The 18,809-nt window shown below is 27.7% G+C and overlaps 1 protein-coding gene across 5 annotated transcripts in view; it reads left to right on the forward strand.

Annotated features, from left to right (window-relative positions):
- Window positions 1–18,287, forward strand: part of LOC135927530 (uncharacterized) — a 40,943-nt gene extending 22,656 nt beyond the window's left edge. For 3 of the 5 annotated variants that reach the window (XM_065463560.1, XM_065463563.1, XM_065463562.1), the window contains exons 13-21: window positions 1,806–2,384; window positions 2,634–2,800; window positions 6,556–6,751; window positions 6,831–7,532; window positions 9,501–9,898; window positions 15,267–15,358; window positions 15,804–16,104; window positions 16,234–16,396; window positions 16,548–18,287. In XM_065463560.1, the coding sequence (XP_065319632.1) occupies window positions 1,806–2,384; window positions 2,634–2,800; window positions 6,556–6,751; window positions 6,831–7,532; window positions 9,501–9,898; window positions 15,267–15,358; window positions 15,804–16,104; window positions 16,234–16,396; window positions 16,548–16,690 (2,741 nt within the window). In that variant the 3' untranslated portion in view covers window positions 16,691–18,287. The remainder of the gene's footprint in view (window positions 1–1,805; window positions 2,385–2,633; window positions 2,801–6,555; window positions 6,752–6,830; window positions 7,533–9,500; window positions 9,899–15,266; window positions 15,359–15,803; window positions 16,105–16,233; window positions 16,397–16,547) is intronic. The other 2 variants (XM_065463564.1, XM_065463561.1) reach the window with 2 other exon arrangements.
- The last annotated feature ends 522 nt before the right edge of the window (window positions 18,288–18,809 follow it).

The following is an 18,809-nucleotide window of genomic DNA, read 5'->3' on the forward strand; positions in this document are numbered from 1 at the left end:
AATAAGCTTGTAACTCGACATCTTCAAGGCTTTTGCCAATTATTTCACTTTTAGTAATGCTATATATTAGTATAATAACTTAATGTATAATATAAGTTGATACAAAATAATTAATCAAACTTTATTTTCTATTGATAATCTTGAATTAAAATCTAATAAAAATTCTTAGGACTTGGGATATTTTTTTATATTTAAAAAGTTATTAAAGCAGTAATGGGTCTAAAAAACTCTCTATATAGTTTTCTATATTGAGAAAACCATTAATATAATAATTTCATTTAAAAAGTGCTGCATCATTCTGAGCTGTAGTGTAGACACCTTAACGTTGATAAAATAATATTTTCATTGATATTTTTTATAAGGTCATATACATTTTCAATTAGCGTCAAGCAAATACCTTTGTAATGTAGAAATAGTAACCCTTATCACCAATAAATAAATTTTATTAATAATCTAAATCTTTTTTAAAAAAGCTAACCATTACTTCAATTCAATCTCAAATATTTAAGTTCCTTTTTATAATCGAATTTATAATTCTTCCAGTTATTTATGTCTTTTCATCTACTTATTACACAATAACAATAATACTCCCCTCTTCTATATCCAGAGTAATGAATAACTGATGATAAAAAACTTAGACAATATTTACCATTTTCATTTATATTTAAAGTACAAAATTTAAAAATTAGAATATAATTTGTCTATTAAATATATATTAAAAATCGGTTTTTATGTCAAGACGAACGCGTCTTCTAAAGCATTATAAAGAACAGGCCGTTTTTTAAAACCGATTTTCAAAGATGGATTGGAATGGGATTCACTAATTAACAAATTATATGGAATTTTTATAGGAATTTTTTTTCTAAAATAGTTTTATTCAAGTTCTTTATCCCAAAAGATAATTTATAAATGAGTTGCATAAACCAAATAATCCTAATAATTACGAATACCTACATTTTGATTTTATTTAATATGATTTAGGATTACTTTAAAAATAATAGGGATCTATACAGGCCCCGACTTTTAAATTCTATTTTTCGAAACATTTGTTAAGTCAAAAGATATTTTTTACAAACCCAGGTCAGAACTATAATTAAATACTTCTGCTGTAAATCGAATATTTAAAAATATTCTATAATTTTATTTACATAGGGGGGGGGGGATTTTTTTAAATATTCCTAAAAAAAGGTAATGATCGAATTATTAGATTGTAATAAAATTGTAGTAAAAAATTTTTTAAAATCTTGTTTCTTCAGCTAAGCCACTTCCGCTTAGGTTCTAGCAATTTGTTTATTTTTTTAATTTAGGAATAAGTTGTTTGGAAATTTTTTTTTGGGATTCCGATACACTCAATGTTTTCTTTAATAATCACTTAATACCGATTTTTCCTCTATGGTGAGTTTATTTGAGATATTTTTTGTTTACCTTAATATAATCGTATTTTGGTGAAGTAATATTTTTTATTTTCTTTTAGCAAAGAAAAACGGATGAGCTTAAACTTTAGGTATTTAGACTGTTCTCATAGGGTTATGATTTTTAGGGTAACACAAGAAGTATTTATCTTTTTTTAAAATTTCAAATATAATAAAAAAAATTGTTAAATAATAATTTGCAAATTCAAAAAACTGATATACATCTTTACTAGTGACTACTAAAAATAGTAGGATAATATAAAGAAAAATTATGGAAATATTTTTAGACAATTTAAATAAATATTATATTTTGTCGATCAAAATATATGATGAACGCAGAATAATGATTGCGCTAAATTATATAATCGTTTTTTAATGAATTTTTTTTATAAGAACTACTAGAAAAGACTGGTGAATCTCACACTAATAATAGAAACATGACGACATTTATAAACTATTCTTTGACCAATAAAACTTTACTCCCTACGAATTCTTCTGACTCCATCGAACAACCCCATTCCCCAAATTTACCCCGAAACGATTCTCAGCCATCCATATGTAACGGAATGCATGATAAGAACATAAGTAATAAAAGACGATCGACCGAGGAGATAAATTTGGAAGATGCCTGTCTACTTTCCGACTTGTTCTATCTGCCATTCGAGCACGGACCAGCCGGACAAGAATTGCTGGACGAATTTCACTGGCTCAAATCTAACGCACTCTCTTTTTTAACCGATTTTAAAGATATTGGACTGGGAGAAGATTCTGAAATTTTTAAGGAAAACGACATTGGTAACAGAAACCTACCTATTAACGTTAAACAAGAGGGCGGTAACGATAAAAATGTGGATGATAACAATAGATATGGCCCTAGTGGAAGCAAGGAGAAGCCTAGAATAAGGAAATGGACCACCTACTTCAGGGCTAAAAAGAAAGGAGGAGAAATTGATACCACAGTTAAAAATGAAGGTATAATTGTTGATAACCTATAGTTATATTATTTTAGTTTTGATTTAATCGTATGCACTTGGCAACATCTCTTAGATAAGGGGTATGACCTACCTTAAAATCTTTAGATTTCTGGTTAGTTGTGTACATCACTAACTTAAATAATAATATAAATTATCTATTTTAAACATTGTCAAAAATTTTATTCCATATTTTTTTTAAATTGTTTGGTATTTTAGATACCTTTATTTATTTTTTTACTTCTTAAAGCAGATACCACTAAATCCGACTCCCATCCCATTACATTAGACCAGTCTACACATAAAAACCTTAAAAATATGCCTACATCTGCACTGAATAACGAATGGACCGAAAGGGCGCAAGCTTTCGACAATAGATGCAAGACCATCATATCTTTATGCACAAAAATGATCAAGGTTATTGTGATTTTTATATTATTAGTTATTTGTTTCAATTCCTCATATACAATTTTGATGAGGTATTTTTTTTATTTTGCTCTTTTTAAAATATATCTAAAGTTGGCTGAACAAATTAGAAGCACTCACCCTAAGATCTATGCCAATATTTCATGTATTAATTTAATACGTATGAAGACTAACCAATAAAGTAACTGGGTCATTCCATTAATCAACCAGTGTTTCATACGACCATCTCAAAAATGAATGAAACTTGGCTCTTATTATTTCATTAAAAGGCAAAAGATGGATGGTGATAGTCCTTGGGGATGTAAAAAAGATTATCTCCTCAGTAATTTTTCATTTTTTTAGTAATATATCTAACCACCAAAAATCGTCACAAACACATGTTACGAATCCTTTAATATCAACAAAAGGCAAATTTTCGGCATTTAAGATAATGTTAATCTTAAGGTCCTCTGCCTATGAATAAAATTTCGATTTAATTTCACTTAAACTCAAAGAAAATACAGCATATATTTCCAGAGTTCCTGAAATGAGGCAAGCTAAATTGATCTTTCTCGTAGTTTAATCTCTTTTAAATCGTATTGTTCGTTAAAATTTAGTGATGGCATGTTTTGTTCTACAAACTGATATAAATCCACTGTTGTTAAAATATGTCTGGAATTGGTGCAATGAAGGCTTGAACGTGCTCCAAATCTCTTTAATATCCCTCCAAGGCCGTCGCATCGCCTATACTATGAAATATAGCTAAAAATGCCATTCGCTATATATATTATTTTAGATTTTTAAAAATAATAAAAATTTAAATAAAATTAAAAAACAAAAGGACGCTCTCGATTTTTTTGATTAAATAGTTAAATATAAAGGTAATAAACGAATATCAACACCCAAAATAATCCCTTCTCAACATTTTTCATTTTTACTAAAAATAAGATAACCCTTGGAATTTATTAAATATTTTTGATATTTTTTTAATGTATTTTAAGGGCTATAATAATTTTTGACTTTAGTATTTAATTTCAATTGAAATTTTATGAAATCACGCATTACGCGATTAACTGAAGTTGGATACGATGACCAAAATGACAGCTAAGTCTGGTCCCCCACTCCCAATCTTTGACAATCCCGGACCACCGAACTCCGTCGATCCCTCCCCCTCTCCGATAGTTGAACAGCCAATGATCGTGGCTTCAACCATTTCAATAATTTTATAATTTAGTAGCGGCAGCATAGAAGTAGTTAGAAATCTGCAAAGTACGGTACGTTAAGAATTTTTGCACAAGTTGCCTGGCACGGTTCGTTATAATTTTACAAAAAATTCTCCGCGATAAATTTTTTTGAAACAATTTTCCTGCTATTGCATTTTTTAATATGTCAATTAAGACTATTATATCTATCCTCTATGGCTATCTATTTCTACAATTTTTTTATAGATCAATTGTGTTCGATATTTTTAGTTGGATCATAGAATAGATAACTTGTTTAATTTTTAGTAAATTTACTTTACTGTATTATTTATAGATTTAGTATTTGACAACTCTTAAAATACAAAAAATAATCATATCTTAATTTATTTTCAAATAGTATAATCAAAATATTTGCTTAAAATTAAATAATATATGGTCCCACGTCATTACAGAGAATGTATTTTACAGAGAAAACAAAAATAGAGAATGCACTTATAGAGAAAACAATTATAAATGTCGAATAGAATGACATTTATAGAGAAAACAATTATAGAGAATATTTTATAAAGAGTTTTATTTAAAGGATATGATAATTTTATAAAAAATTTCATATCTATATAATATAAAACATTTTTGTGTAATTTAAGCTCTGCATAGTCATAGGGGAAAAATTACAGTATTTGAAAAATATTAAATATTAGAATGACCTTATATAAGCGAATAATAGGGTAGTTTTTATTGTTATAAAATTATTACAATCGGCACAAATTGATTATCTTTGTATAAGGTTTTTCGATTATTAGAAAAATTAATAGTAGGACAAAATTTTGGCATGGTTTGTGAGGAATTCGCGAAATTTATTTTTAAAGTTAAGAATATAAAATAAAATAGATAGTGTTGTTAAAAGTTACTTTGGCAATGTAACTTGTAATTAGTTAAGTTAGTAGTTAAATTGGGAAATATAACTAGTTACGGTTACTAGTTTCCTTTTTTAAATATAACTAGTCACTAGTTACAATTATTTTTCATAAGTAACTAGCAATAGTTACTTTATAAAATATTAATAGAGCGCATCATTGAGATAAAAATTAGATGAATCATAAAACCATTATCCCCACTATTTATGTTCTGATGACATCATGTGCCAAAAAGATTACGTTAATATTTTCAATCAAATTAACCAAATTTTTTTAAATCGTAAATTCATCATGATCGACTTTGAATAGCAGCGTTATCTGCTTTTAAACAGTCGTTTCTACTGAATGCAATGCGCGGATGCCTGTTTCATATGTCGCAAAGCATATGGCCCACGGTTTAAAAAAATCAGCTAATTTGCAATACATACAAAACAAACAAATTTTGCTATGTACATAAAAATGTTAAAGTCACTAGCATATGTACCATTTGAGGATGTAATTCATGGATTCGAGGGATTATGTGCCTCTGAATTCTATCAAGAAAATAGGGATATTCTCGCCCCACTGATATACTTTGAAGAGATGTGGATTGGAAAAATGATAGCGATGGAGAGGAGATCGCCAAGCTTTCGCATTTCTCAATGGAATTGCTACGAATCGACACTATATCGTGAACCGAATATCAATAATTCAATAGAAGGCTTATCGAAGTTTTTCGTCTCATATAAGCTCCCATCATTATAAAAAGTTAGTAAATTATATTATAAATTTTAAAAGCATTTTCATTTTAAGCTATCAAAGATGATGGTATCCTGAATTAGGACAATTGGCTCCACTGTCAATGAAAAATTATCGCGAAAGATCCAAAAGGATTTTTCTAATTGTTGTAGATGTTTATTCAAGAACCATGCTGGATTATTTAAGGGCTTTATCCCACAATATATTAATTCAATTATATAATTGTATTTTTTATATTGGTATATTATTTATACTGTTTATTTCGATTTATTAACAATAAAATTTTATTTGATATTTCGAAATAAATATTGCTAAGCTCTTATTTAGTAGATTATCTAGGTTTATTTTATAAAAACTTCATATACAAATGATATTAATCATATTCTTTATAAAATAATTCTCAAAATACATTCTCTATAAAATTATTCTCTATAAAATCATTTTCTATAAAATCATTTTCTATAAAATCATTTTCTATAAAATCATTTTCTATAAAATCATTCTCTGTAAAATACATTCTCTATAAAATAATTCTCTATAAACGACATTCTCTATAATTGTTTTCTCTGTAATGGTTTCTCTGTAATGACGGGATACCAAAAAATATATTAAGATTTTAATCCAGGTCCTACATAATTTTTTATGTTGAGCACTAAATGTTCGGCACTTACGAGCAGAGCTTTGCAGATCTCTAGTAGCTTGATAATACAAATAAATTATGCACCTTTTATCACCAAATGGGATTAAATTTTTTAGTATAATTTAGTACATGTTTTTTATGGAGGGAAGATAATTACTGATAAATTTTCCCACTATATAGTTACCCGGAGAAGTTATTATTAATTCGAAAAATAAGATACTATAATAATTAGTAAACATGTTAGTAATCTCTTCAATTTATAAATTCAAGGTCCGTAACAAAGCCGTTCTTTTCGAATTTTTCCCTTACGTATGGGACCTCAAAGGGGTTTTGACCTTGGTTAGAGGATTCCTAAGCTGGTTAGCTTTAGGAATATTTCCCACCAGGCCCCTTACTTCCGCTACCCTCAATGGTTCACCTTTTTTTTGCAATACTTCCAGCACTTACAACGCCTTCACGTCATACGGTAATGATTAATTTATAATAATTCTCACAAAAAATTTAAATTAGACCGATTTTATAAAACTTATTATATGACTAATTAGATTCACTGTCCCTCCCTCCTTCGCCCCCATCACAAAACCTTTCTTCTGCAAACGCTTATAATAGATCTACTCGCTCATCCGTCTTTATCAAACATTTATCAGAATTGTTGGAAGAGAGATACTCTTGGAACGCATATTACGGTAAAGGATTTTCTATAGTTGCTAAGTCCACTTATTCCACTATAAACAGTTTTGCTTACGGCACTGCTGCCACAAATGCCGCCACGAATCATAATTCTAACGCTATAATAACGAACATCAATAACGACCCTAAAAGTACTTATTTATTACCTAACTCCAACCCTTCAGACAATTTTGAAAATTTGTTTAGTCCCAACGATAATAGTACTAAATACGACATGTCTAACCGTAACGCCAAAGAAGAAGGTAGTTTAATTGAGAAAGGGGAGATGGGACTGGATATAAAAATCGATCATAATGAATCTAACACACACATTGAAAAACAGAAAGGAAGTGATAAAAGTATGTCCAGTAATACGAAATGGGAATCAGGCTCGATAGATGAAAAGGAAATTAGTGATAACGGAAAAGATAAACGTGCAAATGTTATAAACAATGATAATCACTTTGACGAAAAAAACGATGATTCCATAATCGCAAATATTGTAAATAGTGTACCGATAAGAGCAGAAAATCACGATTATAACCAAGCGTCGAAAATGGTCATCGAGGAAACTGCCGGTATCTATTTTAGTTTGTAATATCGAGAACGAATTTTAAACGTTATTCCTAAAAAAAATTTATTTATTTAAATTAAAATGAATTTTAAAAAATTATTTATACATCTTGATTATTCCGAATATCACGATTTCAAAAAGAGTATCTGGATAATTTGAGCAAATGTTATAAATTAGTGTTCAAATTAGATGAATTTTACTTTTATCCTATATTATTGTTATTTTATATAAAGCAGATCATATAGTTCTTCTTTTTCTACCTCGTTTAATGACTTTTTTCCAGTTTTACCAGGGTAAACCAGTTTCCCCTAACACCCCTTTTCTCCACTTTTTACATTCCTATCGCCATTTGTATAACTTATTCTCATGTCATTTTTATTACTGTCATTACGTTTTCGTTAGTCTTTCTGAGGCCTATCACATTACTTCCATCGAAGTGCATCTTTTCATCCAATCACCTTTTGTTCAACATGCCCAAATCACTTCATTTTATTCTTTGCTTCTATCCGATCGCTTCTATTGATACCCCAAACAGTCATCTAGCCACTTATCTCCATTCTTTCCAATTTAGCTTTGCCTGCTACTTTTATTTTCCACTTTCGTCACCGCATATTATTCTGCATCTCACACAGCTTACATAAACTTTTCCTCTCAACTTATACATTTTTATTTGTTGGAATATCTTGTGAGACTTTTTCCATGCATATCTGGCCCTTGCAATAACAGCAGAATCAACATTTCCATCTACATTCAGCATGTCACCCTAATAAAACTTTTACACTTTTCCCAAAAGGAGCTCCATATCATTTTCTTATAAACTACTCTTATCTACATTATCATTCTTATGATCCCTTTCACGCATGTTCTAAATACAATGTGCTTGCTTTCACTAGGCTTCCACTCTCATTACATCTTTTGGGCATTCACATCCTTCTCACACAAACCAAGTGCCTGGTTCATTCTTATTTCCTCATTCTTTGCCTCCAATCATTTTACTCTTTCTTTCATTCACTTTTAAACCTTTTGCTTCCGCCATCTGGCATATGATTAATTTAGTCTTTTAACTCAGCTCATTAAAATAGACAAGTTCTATGGTATTCCTCTACGTACTTCTCTCTTTACCATCCTTACTACAGTGGCATAACTAGGATTTATCTAGGGGATTGGGTTACAAAATTTTTTATTCCCAGAAACTTTGATATCTTTTTTTTAATTTTTCCGTGATTATTTTTATTTTGCTTTTTTAAAATATGTAACATCTGTATATCATCTCCCGTTAACGTTGACTGAAAAATTGAAATCACTAATTCTATATAAGCAGTAAAGAAAAAATTGATCATGCCAGAATGGAAAAGAAAAACTACATATCTGGTTTTCGTTAATATTTAATGCCTGACGAGCTATTGATTCCTTAATCAGTTTTGCACGCCACAAAAGAGAAACCGAGTTATAAACCTTTATGGAGGTATCTTAAGGCGAGCATCCCAGGAACTGGAATAAAATCTTCCCTCTCATTTATATATATGTGAATATTCTTATTTTCGTAATATTAAAAATATGTCAAATTTAATTAAATTTTTAAGTGAGATAAATTTATATAGAACTATTTTTGCTTTTCCTTAAAATTATATATATCTATATTATCATTGTTTATATATTATGTTTATTCAAATAAACTGCTTATTATCTAGTATTTGATTTAATAGTCCTAACTTAGTACCTCCAATATAGCATACACCTTTTTAGAATTTTTAAATAATATACTCTATTTTTAATGTAAAATTCAAAAAATTTCCACCCCATATCCACACGAACGCATATTTATTATTTTTAAATAAAAAAATAATATTAAAAATTTCACCGTTTCAGTGACTTACCCTAATCAGTAAGGGTATGCTGTGTAGAAGAAACATTTAGTTAGTAATAAATAATTAGATTCGGGTTAACAAATATATTGATGTATTATCTTAAGTCAATGCTTTCAATCAAAATATTCCACTACCAGCGTCGACTCCCGAATACCTTTCGAACATCATACCAGATACTACTATTCAAAAATCCGTAAACAGCGTTGACTTTACGTCTCCCACCATTGGATGTGACAATAATTTAAACAATCCGAATAACTTGATAATTAATTCGTCATTATGTCCCGTTAATCCAAATCCAACTGGTATTTTACCCGTAGCCAATAATTTCGCAAGTTCCAATACCGTGTCTGAACCGGCTATCATAAGAGGAGGGTTGCAGGCCGAATTTCACAGAATGTTGCCACTTGATACATGCATTGACCTTTTCTGTCACAGGCCTCCTTACCCTCCCATCAAGACAACTTATACCATAAGGCCTTATAATAGTTTGACCGATGAAGTACAATATTATATTTATTAGATATATAGAAAGCATTAAATATGCTTATGAAATATGTTCATTCTTCAATAAAAGGTTACTAGATACCAGAGTTGTTAAAGTATCTAGATACTGTATCTAGATATAAAAATGTAGTATCTGTATCTGTATCAAGATAGATTTTTTAGAAAGGTATCTGTATCTAGATATTTTTTTAGAGGTATCTGTATCTGTTTTTAGATACTTTTTAAGATACATTTTATATACCCCTTTTTTTATTGTAAATAAAAATATTTGACTGTAAAATTTATTTTATTTCATATGAGCTTATGAAATAAATAAATAAATATATATTATATATTAATATTTATTAATACTATAATAAAGAATTATATATACATAAAATATTAAAACTTATATATAAAAAATATATATAAATATTCATTAATTTAAATATTATGTCCGAGTTTATCAATAAACCATACAAATTTTAATATTACAATATGGAAATGGTAAATTTTATTTTATAACTAAATTTTTAAGTTTATATATTTATTTAGATCTATATCGATGAAGAAGAGGAAGCAACAAGTTCTATTGCTTTACCATTGCCAAATTGAGCATATTTTAAAATAATATCTCAAAACAAAGAAAACAATTAATTCTCTGATGGTAAAAGGTTTGCCGTGTCTACCTAAAAATACAAAAATATCCGTCAGTATGACTTCAACGTGCAATATCGTGAAGCACATAAGGGTATAGATATTATATATTTAAAATTCTAATTAAAATTTTAAGAGAAAATATCCAACCTTGTTAACAAAAATAAAAAAGGGGAAGGAAAATAAAATACTAAAGAAAATATTGGCAAGGCTCATCCTCCAATAATATTTTTGCTAAAAGACCTTTGACTTTAACTCAAGGCACTTTAGATGATTTAATTATTGCTTTTATTATAGATGGCATGCAGCCATTATAAAAGAAAACAATTGATACAAAGATTAGCTGGTGAATTATCAAAGTCATCAACTGACTGCAAGCAAATAACCTGCCAAAAAAAACAAATAATTTAATTTCAGATTTTTTCAGTACCCTACAGCAGATATAATTTCTAATAATGATTTAAATTTTGATAATCAACAAATTTTAAATAACTTTTTCAAAAATAAATGTAGAGATTTTAGCATTTTTAAAGAACTGATATAAAATTGTTATTTATTAAATATAACACTACAATTCCTTCAAGCGCCCCTGTGGAAAGACTATTTAGTGTTGCTAAAAATGTCTTCACAGATAAACGAGGATGCCTAAATGATCAAAATTTTGAAAATATTTTATTACTGAAATCTAATAATTATTTAATCATATATTTTCATATATTATATTAAAATTATAATTTTAGTTATATTCTGATAAATGTTATATCGCGTCAATAAATTTTTAGCTCATTTCATGAATTTTCACAATATAATATTAATTTAGGTTTATGCAAACCTATAAGAGCATAATAAATGTATCTGTATAATAAATGTATCTGTATACAGATACATTTAAAAATTGTATCTGTATCTTGATAACTTTTTAGACGCTGTATCTGTATCTAGATAACTTTTGAGACTATGTATCTGTATCTGTATCTAGATCCATTTAAAAAGTATCTTTTAACAACTCTGCTAGATACATTCATTTTGAGAAAGAATAATTGTAAACAATCACCAACCCGGCTAAGGCCTATAATTTTAAAACATGGGCATGGCTCAAAATTTTTTATAAAAAAACCCTGGCCTTGTAATAGGTAATCTTTAAATCTCTGATTTGTTTATTATACATGATATAGGTATTTAAAATTCGGCCCACCCAGGTTTAAAAATTTAAGTCCCGGCCCGAGTTTGTAAAAAAAATATAGGAATTGGTTTAATTATTTTTAAATAAAATTTACGGCCATTTCACCCGGGCCTGAAAGTCTCTGATCTATAGCATATATTATACATTTTTCATATGCCCCCCCCCCTCCCATCGAAAATTAAATATAAATATTTTATTTTGTAACTATCGCAAATGTTAAAAAATGAATAATTAAAAGATAACTCTTGCTAGAAACAGAGTTTGATTTTGAAAAATGGAAAGTATTTCTGATGATATTTTGTGAGTGATGGTAAATAATTGTTATATTGCAGGGATGTGAACCCGGACCCTGAACCCTCCCCAACCCTCGTATAATTGGCTGTACCCGGACCCTTTTTAAAAGTGGAGGGTCCAAAGGTTCTAGATTTCATAAAAAATATAATTTTTATTAACTTTTTTTCGTGGAATCATTCTTCGCGTTTTTCTTTCAACTTACTTTCTGGACTTCCATTTTATTTAGAGATTGATATCATAAATTATTTTCTAGTGTGTAATAGTATTTTATTATGTAAATATATTAATAGATTTCCCCATAAATATATATTGCATCAGATGTGCAGCTTATACTGCTATTAATGATTGCCTAAAAAATTATCACTTTAAAACTATCATTGATAAAGCAGGGATGTTGCAAAATTTTTAAGAATCCTCACAATTGTAGGAATATTAAAATCAACGAAAAGGTCAATGGCAATATTAGTTTGCACAACACGTTGGTCCTCCTTTATATGATGCTAGAACGATTATTAAGTTTGAAAGATTTCTGTAATGATTTTATTATAGGAGTAAATGAAGTCATTTTGTCGGAAGATGATTGGTGCCAAATAAAGGACCTTACTAGTGTATTAGTTCCTTTAAAAATAACAGCACCAAGATTACAATCAGAACATTTATGTTTAACTGATTTTTATGGCATATTGATTAGATGCCAATTAGATTTTGAAATATTTACTAGTTATTTTTTATACGAAATATTAGAAAACATTAAAATTCGAGAGCAACAATATTTGCACAATAGTGTTGTATACGCTTCTATATATTTAGACCCTCGATATTAAGTTTTATTGAGTATTGAGCAAAAACAAATGGCTAAAGACCATCTTAAGGATTTATAGCATACGCAAAACTCCATTATTTACAACATATTGGAGACTACGATAATAATACCAACTGGTTGTAATGATAATAATAATATTGATAGCAACATTGATAATCTTGAAATTTTACTTTTGAAAAAAAATCAAATTATCAACTGATAGAGGAGGATCAAAAAATGCCTATTACATCTTTGATAGAAAAGTTCTCAGAAGTTAAGAAAATAAATAAGGATACAAAATTCTTCAATATATTCAGAATTATATATCTTGTCTAGAATGGCTGTACCGGCCACACAAATACAGTAATTTATGTAATATAATATAAAGATAACTCTATTTTTGCTAAGCGTAGAACGTGGATTTTCCTCTTTGAAATATATATTCTAATTTACGTGGAAATCTCAAGGATGATATTTTGCAAGATAATAAAACATTTAAAATATAAATTATTTCATTTTAGAGATTTTTTATGTTCCCTGAACCCGGACCCTTTATAAATTTTATTACTGTACCAGGACCTGGACCCTTTTTTTTGTTGAAGGGTTCACATCCCTGGTAATTTGATATCATGAGAAAAATAGAATAATATAATTTATCAAAAGAACAAATTATATAGCTCTAGGCAGAGTTGGGCAGGTCCTCCGAAAAAAGAATTTAGATACAGATACAGATTCTTTGTGAAAAAATGAATCTTAGCTATAGATACTAGTATCTTTTTCAAAATATCAAAAAGATACAAGATAAAAGATACTTTTATCTTTTGCCTAATTAGAATATCTTAAATACAAGATACTTTTAAATTATCATTATCAATTAAATTAGAATAGTTTATAAAATACAGTTTTTATTATTTATTTGTGAAGAACATAACATACGCATATAATAAGAATGAATATTTATAATAATTAATAAAATATTTAATGATGAGTTAATAATAATAATCAGACATTTTAATATTCGTAATAGCCCATTCTTAGCATATAGGGAAGGGAGACTAGTATTTTTAATGGGAGTTGAAATATTAATTTGCAAAAGAGTATTTAAAATAGATTCATTATTTTATAAGATAGTCAAATTTTTCAAATAATTTTTCATTAGATACTTAACATTTTCCAAAACTAAATTACCTTTCAAATGGAGCTGATTAAAGTATTGAAGTATTATATTTATAAAAAATTTTCTTAATGAAAGGATAATAATAAGTATTTATAATGTATTTCGACTTTCTTTAATATAATTTAAAACCTCCGGTTCAATGTTATTTGTATTATTGAACTCAGCATGTTTCACCAATAAAATAATAATCATCATTTGGTTATTAGATGTTAAATCTATCGGTGTTATAGTTTGAGTGATTATATACTCTTGTACTACATTTAGGGCTTCTTTTATTAATATATTGAAAGTATTTATTTTTATCATCTGACTTAATCCAATATGGATGTGATATTGTTGTCAAAAAAGCCTCATTATATTCAAATCATAGGAAAATATTTTTTATAATCTATTGCCCATACCACCTTAGGCAGCTTTTAATAAAGGTAGCAATATTTAAACTTGAATATTTAAGATAACCTATGCCCCTTTTAACCACAAATAAATAATATACTTTAATATGTTTAACATAATTTATGTTTCACCATTTATCATTTTTTTGTTTATACAGGTTTTACAACTAGTCTGTACATTGTCTTTTTTAAGTTTAATTTTTAAAAAATTTTAAGATTTGGATTTGATTCACGGGAACTTATTTCCATAATTTAAATTTCAGTACCATGAGTGTTAATTATCCTAAAAATTAAAAAAACATTGCATAAATATAAAATATAATCTTTACGTATTTCGTTTTGGTATTGTTAGTTTTTATTTATCTACCTTAAATACAAGATTCTCGAAGAAAATAAGATATATACTGAGATATGTAAAATTTTAAATATGAATATTAAAAAGAATCTGTCTGTATCTTTTGTCAAGAAAATGAAAAAGATACTAGATTCTTTTCAGTATAAAAGATCTTATAACAGATACTAGATTCTTTTCAGAATAAAGGATCTTATAACAGATACTAGTATCTTATTAAAAATGTCAAAAAGGAGTACAGGATACAAAAGTATCTTATATCTTAGATACAATCTATTTGCGGTACTACCCAACTCTGGCTCTAGGTTAGGATACCCTACAGTCAACACATACTGGAATACATTTCAGGTTGATTTAAAAAATTAAGAGATTCATAATTCCTATGGATTCGGAATTGACACATATTTGTAAAAAGTTGACTTATATAGAGTAAAGTTAAAATGATTAGTTAAGGTAATATTTATAACTATCAAATCAGGATTTTTTATTTTCAATATTAAGAAATTTTATTGCTCTATTCATGCTAGGATGCCATATACAAAATTTGCCGTTTAACCTACGACGACGGAAAGGATGCGACTCATTGGTTCGCGGATCATATGGATTTACCTGGGGATTAGTAATGAAATTAATTTTCTTTTTTATGCTTGCATTTTTTAACGTATTTTAATATTTTTTACTTTAATCATTCTTCTCTTACACTTCTTTTTTTTACAAATCATTCTGACTTAATTGTTATATGAAAAGGTGAGAAAGCAATTAACTTGCGGGATTTTCTCCTTTTTTCATTTTAATATTATTCTCCATTTTATCTCTCTTTTCTATCTTTTATTTCAATCTTATTTCTTACATTTCCTACATCTAATTTCTTCCATATTTTAAATTCTGACCTCGGCTCCTAGCATCAACGTAAATGATTTAGTGCTTTCTCGAGGCATACAGCTGAATTTTTATCCTTTTTCTCTCTATTTTTATTCATCTTTCATTTCGTTTCATTCAATTTATTTATATACCTTTCCCTCTCCCATTTTTTTACACTATCAAATTTGTTTAATATTTTTAAGCCTAGCCTCAGCCTTTCTCACATTGACTCCTTCCACCTGTTTTGTCCTCGAGACCCAAGAGCATAATCAGCTTACAGGTTTCGCTCTTTGTGCACCGGATTCAAAAAAATTTCTCGATTGTTTTGAGATTTCTGTCCTTCCCCATGTGACAGCCCGTTATTCTGGTCAATCATTAACCTCTATCTTTGCCCGCGATTCGCGTGATTTGTACGAAGTGACCAAAAATAGCGAAAATATGTTACTGAATACGGAAAAAGGCGAAAAAGATGACACAGCTATGGATATACCTAGTCACGCTGAAGTAAATAATATGTATTATTTTATCTATTGTGGCTCTTTCTTTACAAATCCAATCGTTAGTTTTTTATAGGCCTACTAATTTATAAAATTTGGTGATAAATTTTATATGATTTAAATATATCTTTTTCAGGACTTGATCAAAACAAGATTCACCGATTACAAGAGGTACCTACCCTCCAAATTGCTTCAACATTATCCTTCGTTGGTCCAGTTTGCCTTTCTCCCAAGCGTAAACGATTTCAGTATACCTAAAAGAATGTTAGCATGTCTCATGTCCGTCATAAAGCTATATGGTATAGTATTATTAATATTTTATATATGGTATAGTATTATTATTTTTTTATACAAATTTATCTATGAATTAAAACACTTTTCAAGAAATATAGTATAACTATGATTTCAAATGTTATAATTATCGCAAATTCTTTATACGATTTTTTTAAGGTTCTACCGGGATATTCGCCAAAGTTCCAATCAAGCATCCGAATGAACAAGACTTTTATATTAAGCTATTAGGCTTTTACGAGCTGACTATGTTGGATGAGTATCCACCCGAAGCCATTATTTTAGGACGAGCTTTTTATTAATAGGAGAATATGAATAAAATTTTCTTTGCATCCCCTCCTCCTTGAAAAACCCTCTTTTAAGGATTTAAGATTATTACAACACAAACTATATAATTGCTTCTTACTCAATTTGTTAAAAATATGGAAAATCTCGAAATACAATTTTCGTCTTTAATGCATCCTAATATGTTGCAACAAATTTTACATCCTTATAGAGTGTCTTTATGATAATATTAGAATGATTTTGGTTTGCAAATGATGAAAACCATATCCAGCAAGAAATTAATATTTGTATTTCGAAGAAATTTTAACTCTCTATTTGAGAAAATAACCGTTTTTATATCTTTCAACTCTCGTTGATATTACTGATTAGAGTCCTTTAATATTATATTCACTACACCTTTAAAATTAGTAAGAAACATGAGCATTTTAACTTTTCTTAAAACCAACCAAACTATTAAGACATGGGAAATTATATAAATAAAGCGCGTATTATTGCACAGCATTATTTTTATAATCTTTATATTTACAACGATAAAAGATATAATGTATAATTTTCGGTGTTATTTTTGACCTTCACTACACTATAGCTGTCCCATTTTTATATCATATAATTTTTTAATTGCTAGATTTTTATTACATAAATTCCTTGCATTATATAGTTATATAAACAGTTATGTAATATATATGAATATTTTCTCACGCTGGATACTAATTTTATCTCTTCAATTAAGCCTCCTAAATCTTAACCATTTATAGTATTTAAAATACTGTTGCAATTTGGAAAGCTATGTTAGTGATTTGTAAAAGCCTTTATTATTTAATAAATTAAAGTTTATAAATTCCCATATTTATATTCATATACTCTTTAAATTTAAGTATACCAATTATTAAAATAGTCAAATATCATTGTAAAATTTAGAAGATTTTTTTTACAATTAGAGAATATTATAATGGACAACATACCATAGATATATTAAAAAATACACATGGGATATATAAAGAATTTAAAAATTGATTAACACTTTTCATATTAATCGATCTCCTTTTTTAGAATAATAATGGATGAAGTTTGAAATATTATCAGCATAAATACATTATCTTTTTGATGCGCTATTCGACGTTAGAAATTTCATATACTTAGTTGTTAAAATCCTCTTTATGCGGAATAATAGCCTTTGATATCTAAAATTGTATTTTAACAAATACAAATTAGCAAATTTTATATATAATTTTTTTCTCCTAATCCAAAAACGCTTTTGGCTATACATAAACGCGTAGTTATTTTTTTAAAATCGCTTATTTATATAATAAATGGTTTAATAAGAAAAACCTTAAGAAAATAAATATGGAGTTAGTTTTTATTTTAAAAAGTGAAATCACGATTTTAGCAACAAAATATTTAAAAGGTTGTTCCTCACTTTTTTGCCTTCATCTATCGTTTTAAATCTCAAATACTAATCTGAAATATTTTTATTCGTCGTATTATAATAATAATATTTTTTTAAAGAAGTACCAAAAAACATATATCACAACACCAACGTATTATTATTTATTTTGGTATCGCGCATGATTTTAGCATATGATGTACCTGTAATTAAAACGGATAAAGAAATTATTAAGCTATAAGAAAATGGAAAAACAATTTTTATTTTATGTGTCTTATAATTTTTTTTCTAATAAATTTATTTATATATGTATTTGTAATTTATTGTGATTAATTTGTATGTGTGGTAATATTTTACTCCAAATAAAGCATAACAGATACTCTAGAATTGTTCAAAATCCATATTAGTACTGACAGGTTTTAGAGTAGATGCGACAAATATTTAGAAATATTACAAATTTTTAAATGTATAGAGATCTAATCTTGAAAATCGGAAGGTGCTTAGTAAAAACAAATTACATACCATGCCGGCCTAAAAATAATTTTCTTTACAAAACCCTAACCAGGTCATTTTTTAAAATATTTTTAAATTATATCATTAGGTTGGGAAATTATATAATTTAACATTCATTTAATATATACATATTTTCAATTTCCCATCGAAACAATTTACACAATACAGCCAATATTTAATAAATAAATTTTAAATATATTGGCCTGGCTTATAATAAAAACGGCAGGGCCTATTTTTTT

Source organism: Gordionus sp. m RMFG-2023, chromosome 3 (genome assembly GCF_954871325.1).
Source record: "Gordionus sp. m RMFG-2023 chromosome 3, tfGorSpeb1-WG-v2, whole genome shotgun sequence".
NCBI classification, from domain to species: Eukaryota; Metazoa; Nematomorpha; class Gordioida; order Chordodea; family Parachordodidae; genus Gordionus; species Gordionus sp. m RMFG-2023.